Source organism: Garra rufa, chromosome 18 (genome assembly GCF_049309525.1).
Source record: "Garra rufa chromosome 18, GarRuf1.0, whole genome shotgun sequence".
Taxonomy (NCBI): domain Eukaryota; kingdom Metazoa; phylum Chordata; class Actinopteri; order Cypriniformes; family Cyprinidae; genus Garra; species Garra rufa.
Window position 1 is genome coordinate 14,285,786 of NC_133378.1, and position 14,146 is coordinate 14,299,931.

Consider the following 14,146-nt stretch of genomic DNA (forward strand, 5'->3'; position numbering starts at 1 on the left):
ACCGCCTCCTGCTCCGCCTCCATCGGTCAGCCCCCTAGAGTCGTCAGCCCTTCCTCCACCGTGGCTCCTCCCTCCATCAGCTCTGCCGTGGGCTACCATCATGTCTGCGGCCTGGGTCTTGCCTGGCTCCTCCTGCTCCGGGTCCCTTCTGTGCCTTTCCTGGCTCCTCCCTCCATCTGATCCACCTTGGACCCTTCTGCCTCCTCCATGGCTCCTCCCTCCATTGAATCCACCCTGGACTTTGTTGTTCGTCCTCCTCCTGGATGTCCGTCCTCCACCAAATCCTCCTCCAGTACAGACTTCCGGATTCCATCTCACGTCCATCTTCAACGGGCAGTCCGGAGGCATTTGGACAACTCAGACGCGCGTCGTTTCATCAATTCTATCCACCGACCAGGAGACCACATCTAGTTGTCAACCTGGGACTTCCGCCTCCGGCTGCCCAATAAGAAGCTACTCCCCTCCATCCATCCATCCATCCATCCATTTTCCTCTTTTCCATGGTGCGAGGTCGCGCCTTCCGGGAGGGGGGAGTAATGTCACACCCCTTTGGACTGTTCATGTTGGTTTTTCCCTCTTGTGCCCATATTTGGTTGTTCCTGTTTCCTGTTCTTGTTATGTCTTTATTAGTTATCACCTACACCTGTCGATGTCTCATTAATTCAGTTCAGTGTTTCTTTGCCCGATCGCAAGGTTACTTTGGTGTGTGTTTCCCTGCCTGCCTGTCTGTTGGATTAACCTGTTGTGGATATCATTAAAAAGGTTTTTTAGTGTATTTCGTCGTTGTACGCCTCCTTCAATACACACACCAGTGACAATGAAGGGATTAAGCCATGTTGTGCTTTTAGTTTTAGTTCGTTTGACAGGTACTATGTAGTGTTAATTTCGTCAGACGAGACGAGACGAAATATGTTCGTCAACTACCTTTTTTTTCATGACTAAGATGAGACGATGACAAGACTGCACCACTGTCCAAAAACGCTGACTAAGACTAAATTAACATGCCTTATTGTTGACGAAAAAAGACGAGACGAAAATGTTTTGCATAAAATAAAAACTAAGATAAAATCTCTCTTCATTTTCGTCTACAATCGTCTCTGCTTTTTCATCAGCTGTTACGGCTTTAAAATATTCAAACTGCGCTTTGGCGCGCTGGCTGGCGCTGAGCCAGAGACGGACGAGCTCTGTACTTGTCATTTAATCACAACTATGCAGTGTTTTTAACCACATAACGCTTATTTTAGGTTTCAGACATTTAAATACACATAAGTACTAGTAAAAGGAGACATTTAGAGTTTGTAAAATACACACATAGGTCTATGGAAGCAGCAAATAACAATCTATTCAAATATAATTTGCCGATGTGTTTTATTCATATCACATACATAGGCTTAGTAACTAAAAAGTTCACTCTATTCCTCTTCTAGTTCACCAGCCACTTACTTGCATGTATTTCGGGAGAGACAGATGAATGTATATGTGCTGTAAATACGGCTGACAGGACTCTCTGAACGGCAGCGCGAACAAACATGGCCGCGCCCATCTCACGTTACAGATTACGATCCAGATCATTTATATAGGGTTTTAAACGACGAAACATACTAATTCACACATATTTGTGAATCGGAATATTAGATAGTTCATGGCATGGTAAGCAAGTGTGTGAGTATTCTGGATAAAAAAGGAAAAACGAAATAAAAGCGATCTATCTGTCATACAGTGTTATTGTGTCTGTGTTGTGTCACGTGACAAGCTTGATGCGTCGCCATGGAAACAATAAGGAGGAACGTTCTAAAATAATGGTCGCTTAAAAAAAAAAAACTCACTCTCAGGGGTCCGCTAGAATATTTTAAACTCACCATTGAAAGGGTTAATCATTTGTGAATGTGTCTCCTAATTCAGAAATTGAAAACCAGACACGTTTAACATTTGCATTCAACAAAAATCATTCAACAAGTGTATTTTGTCAGGTAATTATGACATTTAACCAATGTTTGAGATATGTGAAACACTTTTTTTACTGAAATGTGTATCAGTAATAATCTCAGTAATAATGTGTTATTTTAAAAAAAGACTACAATTTTTTGACTAAACCTAGACTAAAATATATTGACTTCTTTTTTGACTAAAACTAGACTAAAATTAAAAGACTTTTAGTCGACTAAAACTTGACTAAGATACCTTGAGTTTTCTTTTGACTAAAACTAGACTAAAATGACGAGACTTTTAGTCGACTAAAACTTGACTAACAAAAAAAGATTTGTGAATGACTAAATATGACTAAAACTAACAAGGACATTTGGCACAAGACTAAGACTAAGACTAAATTAAAAATAGGTGACGAAATTAACACTAGTACTATGTCAAAGCATAATGACTTTTGAAGTTTCTATTCCTCAAATAATCCTGAAAATATATATATATGAAGCAGCACAACTTCTTTCAAAATTTGTACTGACCCCAAACTTTTAAATTGTAGTGTATCGTCGAAAATGCAGTACTTATATGAAAAAAAGAGCTTAATAAGATGGCAACAATGGACTTCTGACAACACTTTTGAGCGATGATATTAACCAGTTGTTGAGTTGAATGATGATTTTGAATCAGTTCATTGAATTTGGTACAATTTACAGTAACGTTTGACATTTGTGTGTCTCAGGGAGAGAAGGACTGGCAGAAGTACGAGACGGCACGGCGGCTGAAGAAGTGTGTGGAGCGCATCCGAGCGCAGTACCGCGAGGACTGGAGGAGTAAAGAGATGAGGATCAGGCAGAGAGCCGTCGCTCTTTACTTTATTGACAAGGTCTCACTCCCTCACACAGGTTGAATTAGATCAGCTGTTAAATTTACTACTACGTCTAATCTTGAGCTAAAATTAACTTTCAATAGTTAAGTATTTACTTACAGTCTCAACCTATACTTTTTATTAAGTAATTGGTAACACTTTAGATTAGGGAACACACTTCACTATTAACAATTTGCCTATTAGCATGCATATTACTAGCATATTGGCTGTTTATTAGTATTTGTAAAGGACATGCATGAGCATATTGTAGATCCCTTAACCCACCCAGTTAAGTACAACAACAACTACCTTACTAACTATCAATAAGCAGATAATTTGGAGTTTATTGAGAGAAAAAAATCTTAATTAATATTGAATGTGTTCCCTAATCTAAAATGTTATCATAGTGATTTTATTTTCCTTATAATAATATAAATAAGTGGTCCTCAACTGGTTGTTCTTCAGGACTCAGATTTGAATTTAAAATAGGCTACAATTAATACAAAATACAAGCGAACTAAAATATACTAAATCAAACATTTATTTCATGTGTGTGTATTAATGTATTGATAAATATTAATTACAAATTTTTAAATGAGAACAGTATTAATATCCGCAGCCAATAATTCACCAAAACTTTTATGATCCATTATTTTTTACAAAACCCACCCATGTTGACATCTGCGTAATCATTTCTACATAGTGAATTCATTTGTTGCACATTTATAATAAATCCTGTTTCCATATTTCCTAAATATGTTAAGTTGCATATTTAGCATTGTTTTTTGAGAACCAATGAAACAAGATCATGCTTAATTATAATTAATACGTTTTTGTGCAGCAGAAATATTTTTGACCCTTGGAATTAAACAGGTGTTTTTGCTCTGATTTCTATGTAAATTGTTCCTGTTATGATCAGATAACAACGTAATTGATGCTACCGTTCATCAGGACAACTCAAGTTGTTTGTTTCCTAACTCTCTTGATGTGTGCTGAGAGTTAACAGTGTTGTGTGTTTGCGTGTAGTTGGCTCTGAGAGCTGGTAATGAGAAGGACGAGGGGGAGACGGCAGATACGGTGGGCTGCTGCTCTCTGCGTGTGGAGCACATCAGACTGCACCCTCAGATGGATGGACAGGACTTCGTGGTGGAGTTCGACTTTCCGGGAAAAGACTCCATCCGTTACTACAACAAAGTCCCTGTGGAGAAAAGAGTGAGAGAAACTAAACATGAGCAGCAAATTGGTGATATTTAAAATCTATTTTGGATCATAGTTGTACTTCAATATTTATAACTAATAAATAAATAAATATATTGTTTTTGTTGTGCTAGGTCTTTAAAAACCTTCAGTTGTTCCTTGAAAACAAGCAAGGGAAAGATGATCTGTTTGACCGACTCAATGTAAGACCTTCAACTTCCTGTAAAGACTGATAGATGAAATATTCTCTCTCTCTCTCTCTCTCTCTCTCTCTCTCTCTCTCTCTCTCTCTCTCTCTATATATATATATATATATATATATATTATTATTATTATTTATTTATTTTTATTTTTTTTGCTTATTTACAGTTTTTTACAGACGCTAGGACACACTTCTCAATACTTAGGTCACTTTTGCAAAACTTTTCACACAGTGAGCACAACAGAAGTCTATGTGGGCTAAACTGAGGATCAATTATCATTGTTTTGGCACAAAATGGATTCAATGACTACATCTCTCAAATTTCATGAATTCTTTTCTCACTCAGACACAACAACTGACAAAAATCTTTGTACGTACAGGACATTTTGCAAGTGCTTACATACTGTTTTCAAAACTGTTAAACTTATGCTCAAAACAATAACATAATGCAAAACTGAAGAAGACAGCAATATTTTATTGAAACATATTTCAAATCTAAAAATGCAGTTTAACCAGCCACAGCTGATTCTCATTGTAGATGAACATCTACACAGGTGTTACTCTTTCAATTTCATTACAAAAGGAGACAACTGCTGAATAGGTTTGCATTGTGATGTAAACATGGACCCAAATAAAAATAAATAAATGACATAAAATATTGAGGAATTCTGCATCATGTCTGATTCATTCCAGTAACATATATTGCAGTTATAAACAATATATATTGCAGTCATAAACAGAGATGTGTCCTTGTTTTACACAAGAAAACACTGTGTAATGCTACATGTTGTTAGTGTTTTTTAGCTCATTGTTTTGTGGGTGACAAAGTGTGTTTGCCGGCTGTAAACCTTTGCTAGAGTTCTGGAAGAATGAGTTTATTTGAGACCTGAATAAAGTGTTTTGGTAGTTGTAGTGCATTTTGAATGTGAAATGAACTGCTTTGCCAAGCTGAAAGTCGGTTTGGAGAATTGTGTGAAGAGTTTTGCAAAAGTGACCTAAGTATTGAGAAATGTGTCCTAGTGTCTGTAAAAAAATGTAATATATCAGGATTTTATGTCTCATATAGTATGATGTGGTGAGAACATAGAGCTCATACTCATGGACCTTTGTGCCCAAATTGAGCAAAATGATGCTGTTTGGTGCTCATTACAGCTTGTAATGTAAACCAGTGAGATCAGCATTACAGATTGCTTGCATAAAATGCTATAAATATCAGTTGTCATTGTATTTCTGCAATAATACACTACCAGTCAAACGTTTTTGAACAGTAACAGATTTGTAATGTTTCTTAAAGAAGTCTCTTCTGCTCACCAAGCCTGCCTTTATTTGATCCAAAGTACAGCAAAGACAGTTTTACTATTTAAAACAACTGGTTTCTATTTGAATATATTTTAAAATGTAATTTATTGTTGTGATCAGAGCTGAATTTTTAGCATCATTACTCTAGCCTTCAGCATCACATGATCCTTCAGAAATCATTCTGATGTACTGATTTGCTGTTAAAAAAAACATTTATTATTATTATTGTATTGAAAACAGCTGAGTAGATTTTCCCTGTTTTTTTAATGAATAGAAAGTTCAGAAGAACAGCATTTATCTGAAATAGAAATCTTTTGTAACATTATATGTCTTTAAAATCACTTTTGATCAATTTAAAGCATCTTTGCTAAATAAAAGTATTCGTTTCTATAATTTATTCCCCCCAAAATGAATGGTGTAGTGTATAATGTTACAAAGGATTTTTATTTCAGATAAATGAGGATCTTTGAATCTTTCTATTCATCAAAGAATCCTGAAAAAAAAAAATACTTATCTGTTTTAAATATTGATAATAATAGTAATCATAAATGTTTTTTGAGCAACAAATCAGCATATTAGAATGATTTCTGAAGGATCATGTGACACTGAAGACTGCAGGAATGATGCTAAAAATTCAGCTTTGATCACAGGAATAAGTTACATTTTACAATATGTTCAAATGAAAAACATTTATTTTAAATAGTAAAAAATATTTCACATTTTTACTGTTTTTCCTGTACTTTGGATCAAATAAATGCAGGCTTGACGAGCAGAAGAGACTTCTTTAAAAAAAAAACATTAAAAATTGTACTGTTCAAAAACATTCGACTGGTAGTGTATGTCTAAGTAAGATGATATTAAATGCTAAGTTGATGATCAAACTCTTTCAAAGCATGTAAGAAAATGCAATACAGTGATGATTGAGAGATGAACAAATAAGCATTCCTCAAAACCTAATGATTATATCTGATGCTCATATTTGAACATGATTAAGTCAGTGTTGTTTTCGTCAACGATGACGATGACGAAATCATTTTGTTGACGCCACTTTTTTTCATGAAGATAACGAGACGATGACGAGATAAAAATGGCTCGTTGATGACTAAAACATGACGAGACGTGTGTGAGTTTTCGTTGACGAGACGAGAATAGACGAAAATGTTAGTGGGTGGTCCGTCAGACGTTTAAAATGCATGACATTTCCACTTATTGTGCATGCCAATTAAAACTTAAAAAGTATCTGATGCTATGGCAAGCAGTTTTAGCATTAAATACTCTTTGCTATACTAGTATGGCAAGCCGTTTTAGCATTCCATCCTTGTTTGTCTTTTATGTTCTAAAACATTCCTTCCTTATTGTAATTATTGGTGAAAATAGTCGATCCGGAAGCTCACATTGTGTTGAACTATAGATCTGCTATTTTCAGAACTTATAAGTGACACTACCCAACAGCAAAATACTTACTGACCTACATTAATTTGTTAAAAGACTACTTTTTTCCCTTTTTTTGACTAAAACTAGACTAAAACCTTTTTGACTTTTCGTCGACTAAAATTGGACTAAAACTATCACATATAGAAGTGACTAAAATTTGACTAAAACTAAGAAGCATTTTAGTCCAAAAGACTAAGACTAAGACTAAATCTAAGATGGTTGTCAAAAACAACACTGGATTAAGTAAACATAAGCTGCTTCGTATCAGTAAATGTTTATCTTGAAATATTAGTAACAATATGAAAGTTATCCTTATGTTTACTTTATGAAAATCAGTATAGATTTGACAACAAAATAACATCCTAAAAAGGATTTTATTTACTAAAAACTACCAATCAGACAACAGAAGGCGAAGTAGATTGCGGAAACAGGTTTTTTTTTTAGCAAAGTTTCGATCATGTTGATCATTTAGAGGTCTTAGAAAGTTGATATCAAATATAATAGTGATGTGCACCATCTGCTCTGTTCTGTAGACATCAATTCTGAATAAACATCTCCAGGAGTTGATGGATGGGTTGACAGCGAAAGTATTTCGCACTTACAACGCATCCACTACCCTCCAGCAACAGCTCAAAGAACTGACCAGCCGTGAGTTTCTCTCATCTATTGTCCGTATCTGTGTACTTGCTTAATTATTTGCGAGTATCCAAACGATTTAGCAGTTGTGCTATTTGTTAAGTACTTAAATGACTTCAAATTCCCTTTGTCCTGATTGTTTCAGCTGATGAGAACATCCCTGAGAAGATCCTCTCGTATAACAGAGCAAACCGAGCTGTAGCTGTTCTCTGCAACCACCAGAGGGCGCCACCAAAAACCTTTGAGAAGTCCATGCACAATTTACAGAGCAAGGTAAAAGTGATTTAAATCACCATGATTAATGTGAATGATGGTCTTTGTTTGCTGTCATTTATAAACAGAAACCTTGTGTATCGATATTGTAGATAGATGAGAAAAAGAAACAGCTCTCGGCTGCCAAGAAGGAACTCAAAGCAGCCAAAGCCGACGCCAAGATGCTTCGCGATGAGAAAAGTAAAAAGTAAGCAGACTTTTATGTCATTTTTCTGTTTTTATTTTTATGAAAAACTGGAAACTGATTCAATACATATTAATGCAGGTCATAAAAGTGGTAAAAAAAATTTTTTTATAGCAGAGCTGTTCACTTCCAGTCAAAAGTTTTTGAATTTTTAATGTATTTTAAAGAAGTTTCTTCCGCTCACCAAGCCTGCATTTATTTGATCCAAAATACAGAAGAAGCAGTAATATTGTGAAATATTTTTACTATTTTTAAAACACCTGCTTTCTATTTGAATACATTTTAAAATGTAATTTATTCCTGTGATCAAAGCTACATTTTCAGCATCATTACTCCAGTCTTCAGTGTCACATGATTAAAAATGAAAACAGGATTCTTTGATGAATAGAAAGATGCAAAGATCAGTATTTATCTGAAATAAAATAAAAACTTTTGTAACATTATACAATCAAAGCAATCAAAAGCTTGGAGTCATTATAATTTATAGAAATTATAGAAAGTAATACTTTTATTTTGCAAGGATGCTTTAAATTGCTCAAAAGTGATGATAAAGATGTTTATAATGTTACAAAAGATTTCTATTTTAGATAAATGTTCGGTATTTTGTTCTTCTGAACTTTGTGAATGGGGAAGATCACAAAAAACAGGACTTTATTTTGAGACCACCTGTTAATTGGAAACACCACAAGTGTGACTTTTTGCAATTTTGTACAAAATAAAAAAACATTTAAAAGCAAACTTTCTGATTAAACATTTAAGCACACTAGTGTGAGAAACAGTGCACATTTTTATCATTTTTTATCTCATAATGTGAAAATTATTCATAAAAAGTTTTTTTCACTTACACTTAAAAAATAATGTACCTACTTTCAGATAAATGAGGCCTACGATTAATCAGATGCAAATAGAAACACAAACCAAGTCCTAAATGAAAGAAAACAAGTTGACAAAAAGATTGAAACCAATATTTGTTGATACTATAGCATAATGAGAGATTTATATGCAATTGTTTGGAGTTGCCAAGTGTGACTTTTTGCAATTTTGTACAAAATAAAAGCATTTAAAAGCAAACTTTTTCATTTTTTATCTCATATTGTAAAAATTATTCATAAAAAAAAGTTTTTTTCACTTACACTCAAAAAATGAGGTACCTACTCTCAGATAAATGAGGCCTACGATTAATCAGATGCAAATAGAAACACAAAACCAGTCTTAAATGCAAGAAAACAAGTTGACAAAAAGATTGAATCCAATATTTGGTGATAATATAGCATAACGAGAGATTTATAAGCAGTTGTTTGGAGTCCGGTCATTTTTGACCCAGGAGCACTGCAAGTGTGACTTTTTGCAATTTTGTACAAAATAAAAGCATTTAAAAGCAAACTTTCTGCTTAAACATTAAAGCACACTAGTGTGAGAAACAGTGCAAATTTTTATCATTTTTTTTATCTCATATTGTGAAAATTATTCATAAAACAAAACAAAAGATTTTTTTACTCAAAAAATAATATACCTACTTTCGGATAAATGAGGTATACAATTAATCAGATGCAAATAGAAACACAAAACCAGTCATAAATGAAAGAAAACAAGTTGACAAAAAGATTGAATCTAATATTTGGTGATAATATAGCATAATGAGAGATTTATAAGCAATTGTTTGGAGTCTGGTCATTTTTGACCCAGGAACACCGCAAGTGTGACTTTTTTGAATTTTGTACAAAATAAAAAAAATTAAAAGCATACTTTCTGATTAAACATTAAAGCACACTAGTGTGAGAAATAGTGCACATTATATGTTTTTTTTATCTCATATTGTACAAATTATTCATAAAAAACAAAAAACTAAACATTTTTCACTCAAAACACAACCCGAGGGTTAAAAAACATTAAAAATCTTACTGTTCAAAAACTTTTGACTAGTAGTGTATGTGTTTTCTCTAATAAATGTGTGTATGTGTTTTTTCATGAAGGGCGGTGGAGACAAAGAGGAAGGCAGTGCAGAGGATATCTGAGCAGCTGATGAAGTTGGAGGTTCAAGCCACAGATCGTGAGGAGAATAAACAGATTGCATTAGGCACATCTAAACTTAACTACCTAGACCCACGAATCTCAGTCGCCTGGTAAGAGAAATCTGTGTTCTTAGTGACTTCCTCAAGTAGTTAAACTTTTGTAGCCATAGTGCAAAATGTACTAGTGTGGAAATAGTTGTACGGTTGCATGTCCCTTCAAAGTAAAGAGGGGAAAAACATGCAGGCGGGAACAATAGGCTCTGGCGGTTTTCCTCTCGTATGCAATGTCCGTGGGTGGGAATACTAACGGTTTAGGCCCCGAAAAAGGTCTGCGCCGGAACCAGACTCCTGCCTCTGTGTGTACTGTGAACAGCCCACCTCTCTGCTTATTTTTGGAAAAACTCCCTACTATGACACAATGGCCCGTTCACCAGTTTCTAAATGGGAGGACTCTTTGTTTTGGAAACGTGGAAGAATATCCCTTTGACCTTTACCCATGCTAAGTGTGTGTTTGCGAAGGACTTTCTCCAGCAGTCATATGTTGTTTACTACTCTCTTCCCTCCACAGGTGCAAAAAGTGGGGAGTTCCCATTGAGAAGATCTACAATAAAACACAGCGAGAAAAGTTCGCCTGGGCTATCGACATGACAGATGAGGACTTTGAGTTTTAAAGCTTTTGTTTTATCCTTGTTATTTTGATGAATTGCTTATCAAGGAGATTCAGCAAGATAATTTAAAATAAATACAGAACAAGCCAGTAGCTTCTCTCAAAATGAGGGTTTATATTAGTTGAGTGATCAAAACAAAGCGGGCCTAATACTGAGCCTTGATGAACACCATGTTTTAATTGTTTAATATCATGCTTTGATTATTCAACCTGATCTCATGACAAAAACGTACTTGTGGGAACATTTTCGCTAGATACCCAGATTAACTTTTTAAAAACAAAAGCGGGCCTAATACTGAGCCTTGATGAACACCATGTTTTAATTGTTTAATGTTATGCTTTGATTATTCAACCTGATCTCATGAAGAAAACGTACTTGTGGGAGCATTTTCACTAGATACCCAGATTAACTTTTTAAAAACAAAAGCGGGCCTAAAATTGAGCCTTGGTGAACACCATCTTTAAATTGTTTAATATCATGCTTTGATTATTGAACCTGATCTCATGACAAAAACTTACTTGTGGGATCATTTTCGCTAGATACCTAGACTGACTTTTTAAAAACAAAACTGGGCCTAATACGTTTTAATTGTTTAATATCATGCTTTGATTATTCAACCTGATCTCATGACAAAAACTTACTTGTGGGAACATTTTCGCTAGATACCCAGATTAACTTTTTAAAAACAAAAGCGGGCCTAATACTGAGCCTTGATGAACACCATGTTTTAATTGTTTAATGTTATGCTTTGATTATTCAACCTGATCTCATGAAGAAAACGTACTTGTGGGAGCATTTTCACTAGATACCCAGACTGTCTTGTTAAAAACAAAAGTGGGCTTAATACTGAGCCTTGGTGAACACCATGTTTTAATTGTTTCATATCATGCTTTGATTATTGAACCTGATCTCATGACAAAAACGTACTTGTGGGAACATTTTTGCAAAATACCCAGACTGACTTTTTAAAAACAAAAGCGGGCCTAATGCTGAGCCTTGCTGAACACCATGTTTTAATTGTTTAATATCATGCAGTGATTTTTCAACCTGATCTCATGACAAAAACGTACTTGTGGGAACATTTTCGCAAGATACCCAGACTATCTTTTTAAAAACAAAAGCGGGCCTAATACTGAGCCTTGATGAACACCATGTTTTAATTGTTTAATGTCATACTTTGATTATTCAACCTGATCTCATGACGAAAACATACTTGTGGGGACATTTCACAAAATACCCAGACTGTGTTTTTAAAAACAAAAGCGGGCCTAATGCTGAGCCTTGCTGAACACCATGTTTTAATTGTTTCATATCATGCCGTGATTTTTCAACCTGATCTCATGACGAAAACGTACTTGTGGGATCATTTTCGCTAGATACCCAGACTAACTTTTTAAAAACAAAATTGGGCCTAATACTGAGCCTTGATGAACACCATGTTTTAATTGTTTAATATCGTGCCTTAATTATTCAACCTGATCTCATGATGAAAGCGCACTTGTGGAAACATTTCCGCCAAATAATGTACATCTGCTCTACACCTAAACCTACCTGATAGTATTAACAAAAGCGAATGTGACGTAAAAATCCAATTGCAAGCTTGTTTTTCAATCTCTCATCTTCCAGCTCTTTCATTGTGTATCATGTTTTTCACAGGATTCGAGTGCAATTCCAGTTTGTTATGTCTGTAATCACAGCTGTATATGAAAACGATTGCAAGTGCTCATATTATATTGCCTCTAGTGTTCATTTCTGTTGGAAACTGTGGTGATATGTACTAATTGGTTCGTATTTTGCATCTTGCAAAAAAGTTCCCACTGGTATGTTTTTGTCGTGAGATCAGGTAGTGATTATTAGTATCCTTTAGTTTTAGCCTTTAGATTTATTGATGAATTGTATATTTTAATAGGAAAAATAATGAAATACTGCAACCCCTGGCATCCTTAAAAGTGACCCTGGACCACAAAACCTGCCATAAATGTCGGTTTGTTAGGATAGGACAATATTTGTTTGAAATACACTGTAAAAAATCTTGTTTCAACTTAAAAAAGTGGTTATTCTGCCTCAAAATTTTAAGTTTAGTCAACATGAAATGTTAAGTTGTACTACATGAAAACGTTGTTATTTGAGTTGAGTAAACTTAAAATTTTAAGGCAGCATGAACACTTTTTTTAAACTGAAACCTTTTTTTTCTTTTTTACAGTGTACATCTATTTGAAAATCTGGAATCTGATGTTCTGATACTGAGAAAATTGCCTTTAAAGTTGTTCAGAGTTCTTAGCAATACATATTACTAATCAAAAATGAAGTTTTTATATATTATATATTATATACATTTACAGAATATATTCATGGAACCTAATGATTTTTGGCATAAAATCGATAATTTTGACCCATACAATGTATTTTTGGCTACTGCTACAAATATACCAATGCTACTTAAGATTGGTTTTGTGGTCCAGGATCACAAATAAAAGAAATGTTTAATAATAATTTGTGTATTTCTAGCTGATAAGCAATCAGAGGCACTAATGTCATGAGGCAGTGCAACAAAATGTGAATATAGCCTCTTTTTTTTACATTTTGTTTTAATGTTTCTATCAGGGATGTACTTTTTTTTTTTATGTGTGCGAAGAAATGTATTTTACCAAACGAATATGATTTTAATTATGGTCATTATTCCTGTTAAGCATTTCTTTTTATTATGAAATTTAATTTCTGTGCATTTGTTGGTGTGTAACATTTTTCATGCAAGGAAATGATTTATATGTTGCATAGCACTAGGTATTTGTGACCCTGCACCACAAAACCAGTCATAAAGGTAAATTGTTTTGAAACTGAGATTTAAGATTTAAGACTGGTTTTGTGGTCCAGGGTCACACATATGAACACTTGTTTTAAGTCAGTAAGTCCTTAAACTATAAATCCATAAATAAAAAGGTCCATTATATGCACTGCCAATAGAAAAATATGCTTCTGACTTTAGCTTTAATGTATTTATAGAAATATATTAGGTAATGCACTTTTTCATTTATTTTGATGTCTTGTAAGGCCCTGCTTACAGTTTTTCAAAAGAGCATAAATAAGAACATAGATATTTTATTCATCTTTCACCCAATTTTACAGCTATGTTTTATTTTATACCACATTTTAAAAACCAAGAAAAAACATACCTTAAAGAAAATGTTTTATATACTAACCAAGTAAAAGGCCATTTCTGTAGGACTGCTTTTTGTATATTTTAAGTGGCTATAAAGTACACTGAAGTTGGTTCCTGTTTAGAGCACAGACATTGTTGTAAATGTTATATGCAAGATTAATAGCACCATTAAACACACCCTAATTTTTCTGCAATATATTGGACAGTATAACAATGTAAGCTTGAATGTTGATTTTGCTTTGCATTAGTGTAGTCGAACATTAAAAGTTGCACAGTCCTTGTGTGAAGGTTATGTA

At 34.2% G+C, this 14,146-nt stretch overlaps 1 protein-coding gene across 1 annotated transcript in view; it reads left to right on the forward strand.

The window, feature by feature from the left end:
• Positions 1-13,047, forward strand: part of top1b (DNA topoisomerase Ib) — a 33,036-nt gene extending 19,989 nt beyond the window's left edge. The window contains exons 14-21 of the mRNA XM_073823084.1: positions 2,660-2,803; positions 3,812-3,997; positions 4,117-4,185; positions 7,451-7,565; positions 7,699-7,826; positions 7,919-8,013; positions 9,984-10,133; positions 10,591-13,047. Of these exons, the coding sequence (XP_073679185.1) occupies positions 2,660-2,803; positions 3,812-3,997; positions 4,117-4,185; positions 7,451-7,565; positions 7,699-7,826; positions 7,919-8,013; positions 9,984-10,133; positions 10,591-10,693 (990 nt within the window). The 3' untranslated portion in view covers positions 10,694-13,047. The remainder of the gene's footprint in view (positions 1-2,659; positions 2,804-3,811; positions 3,998-4,116; positions 4,186-7,450; positions 7,566-7,698; positions 7,827-7,918; positions 8,014-9,983; positions 10,134-10,590) is intronic.
• The last annotated feature ends 1,099 nt before the right edge of the window (positions 13,048-14,146 follow it).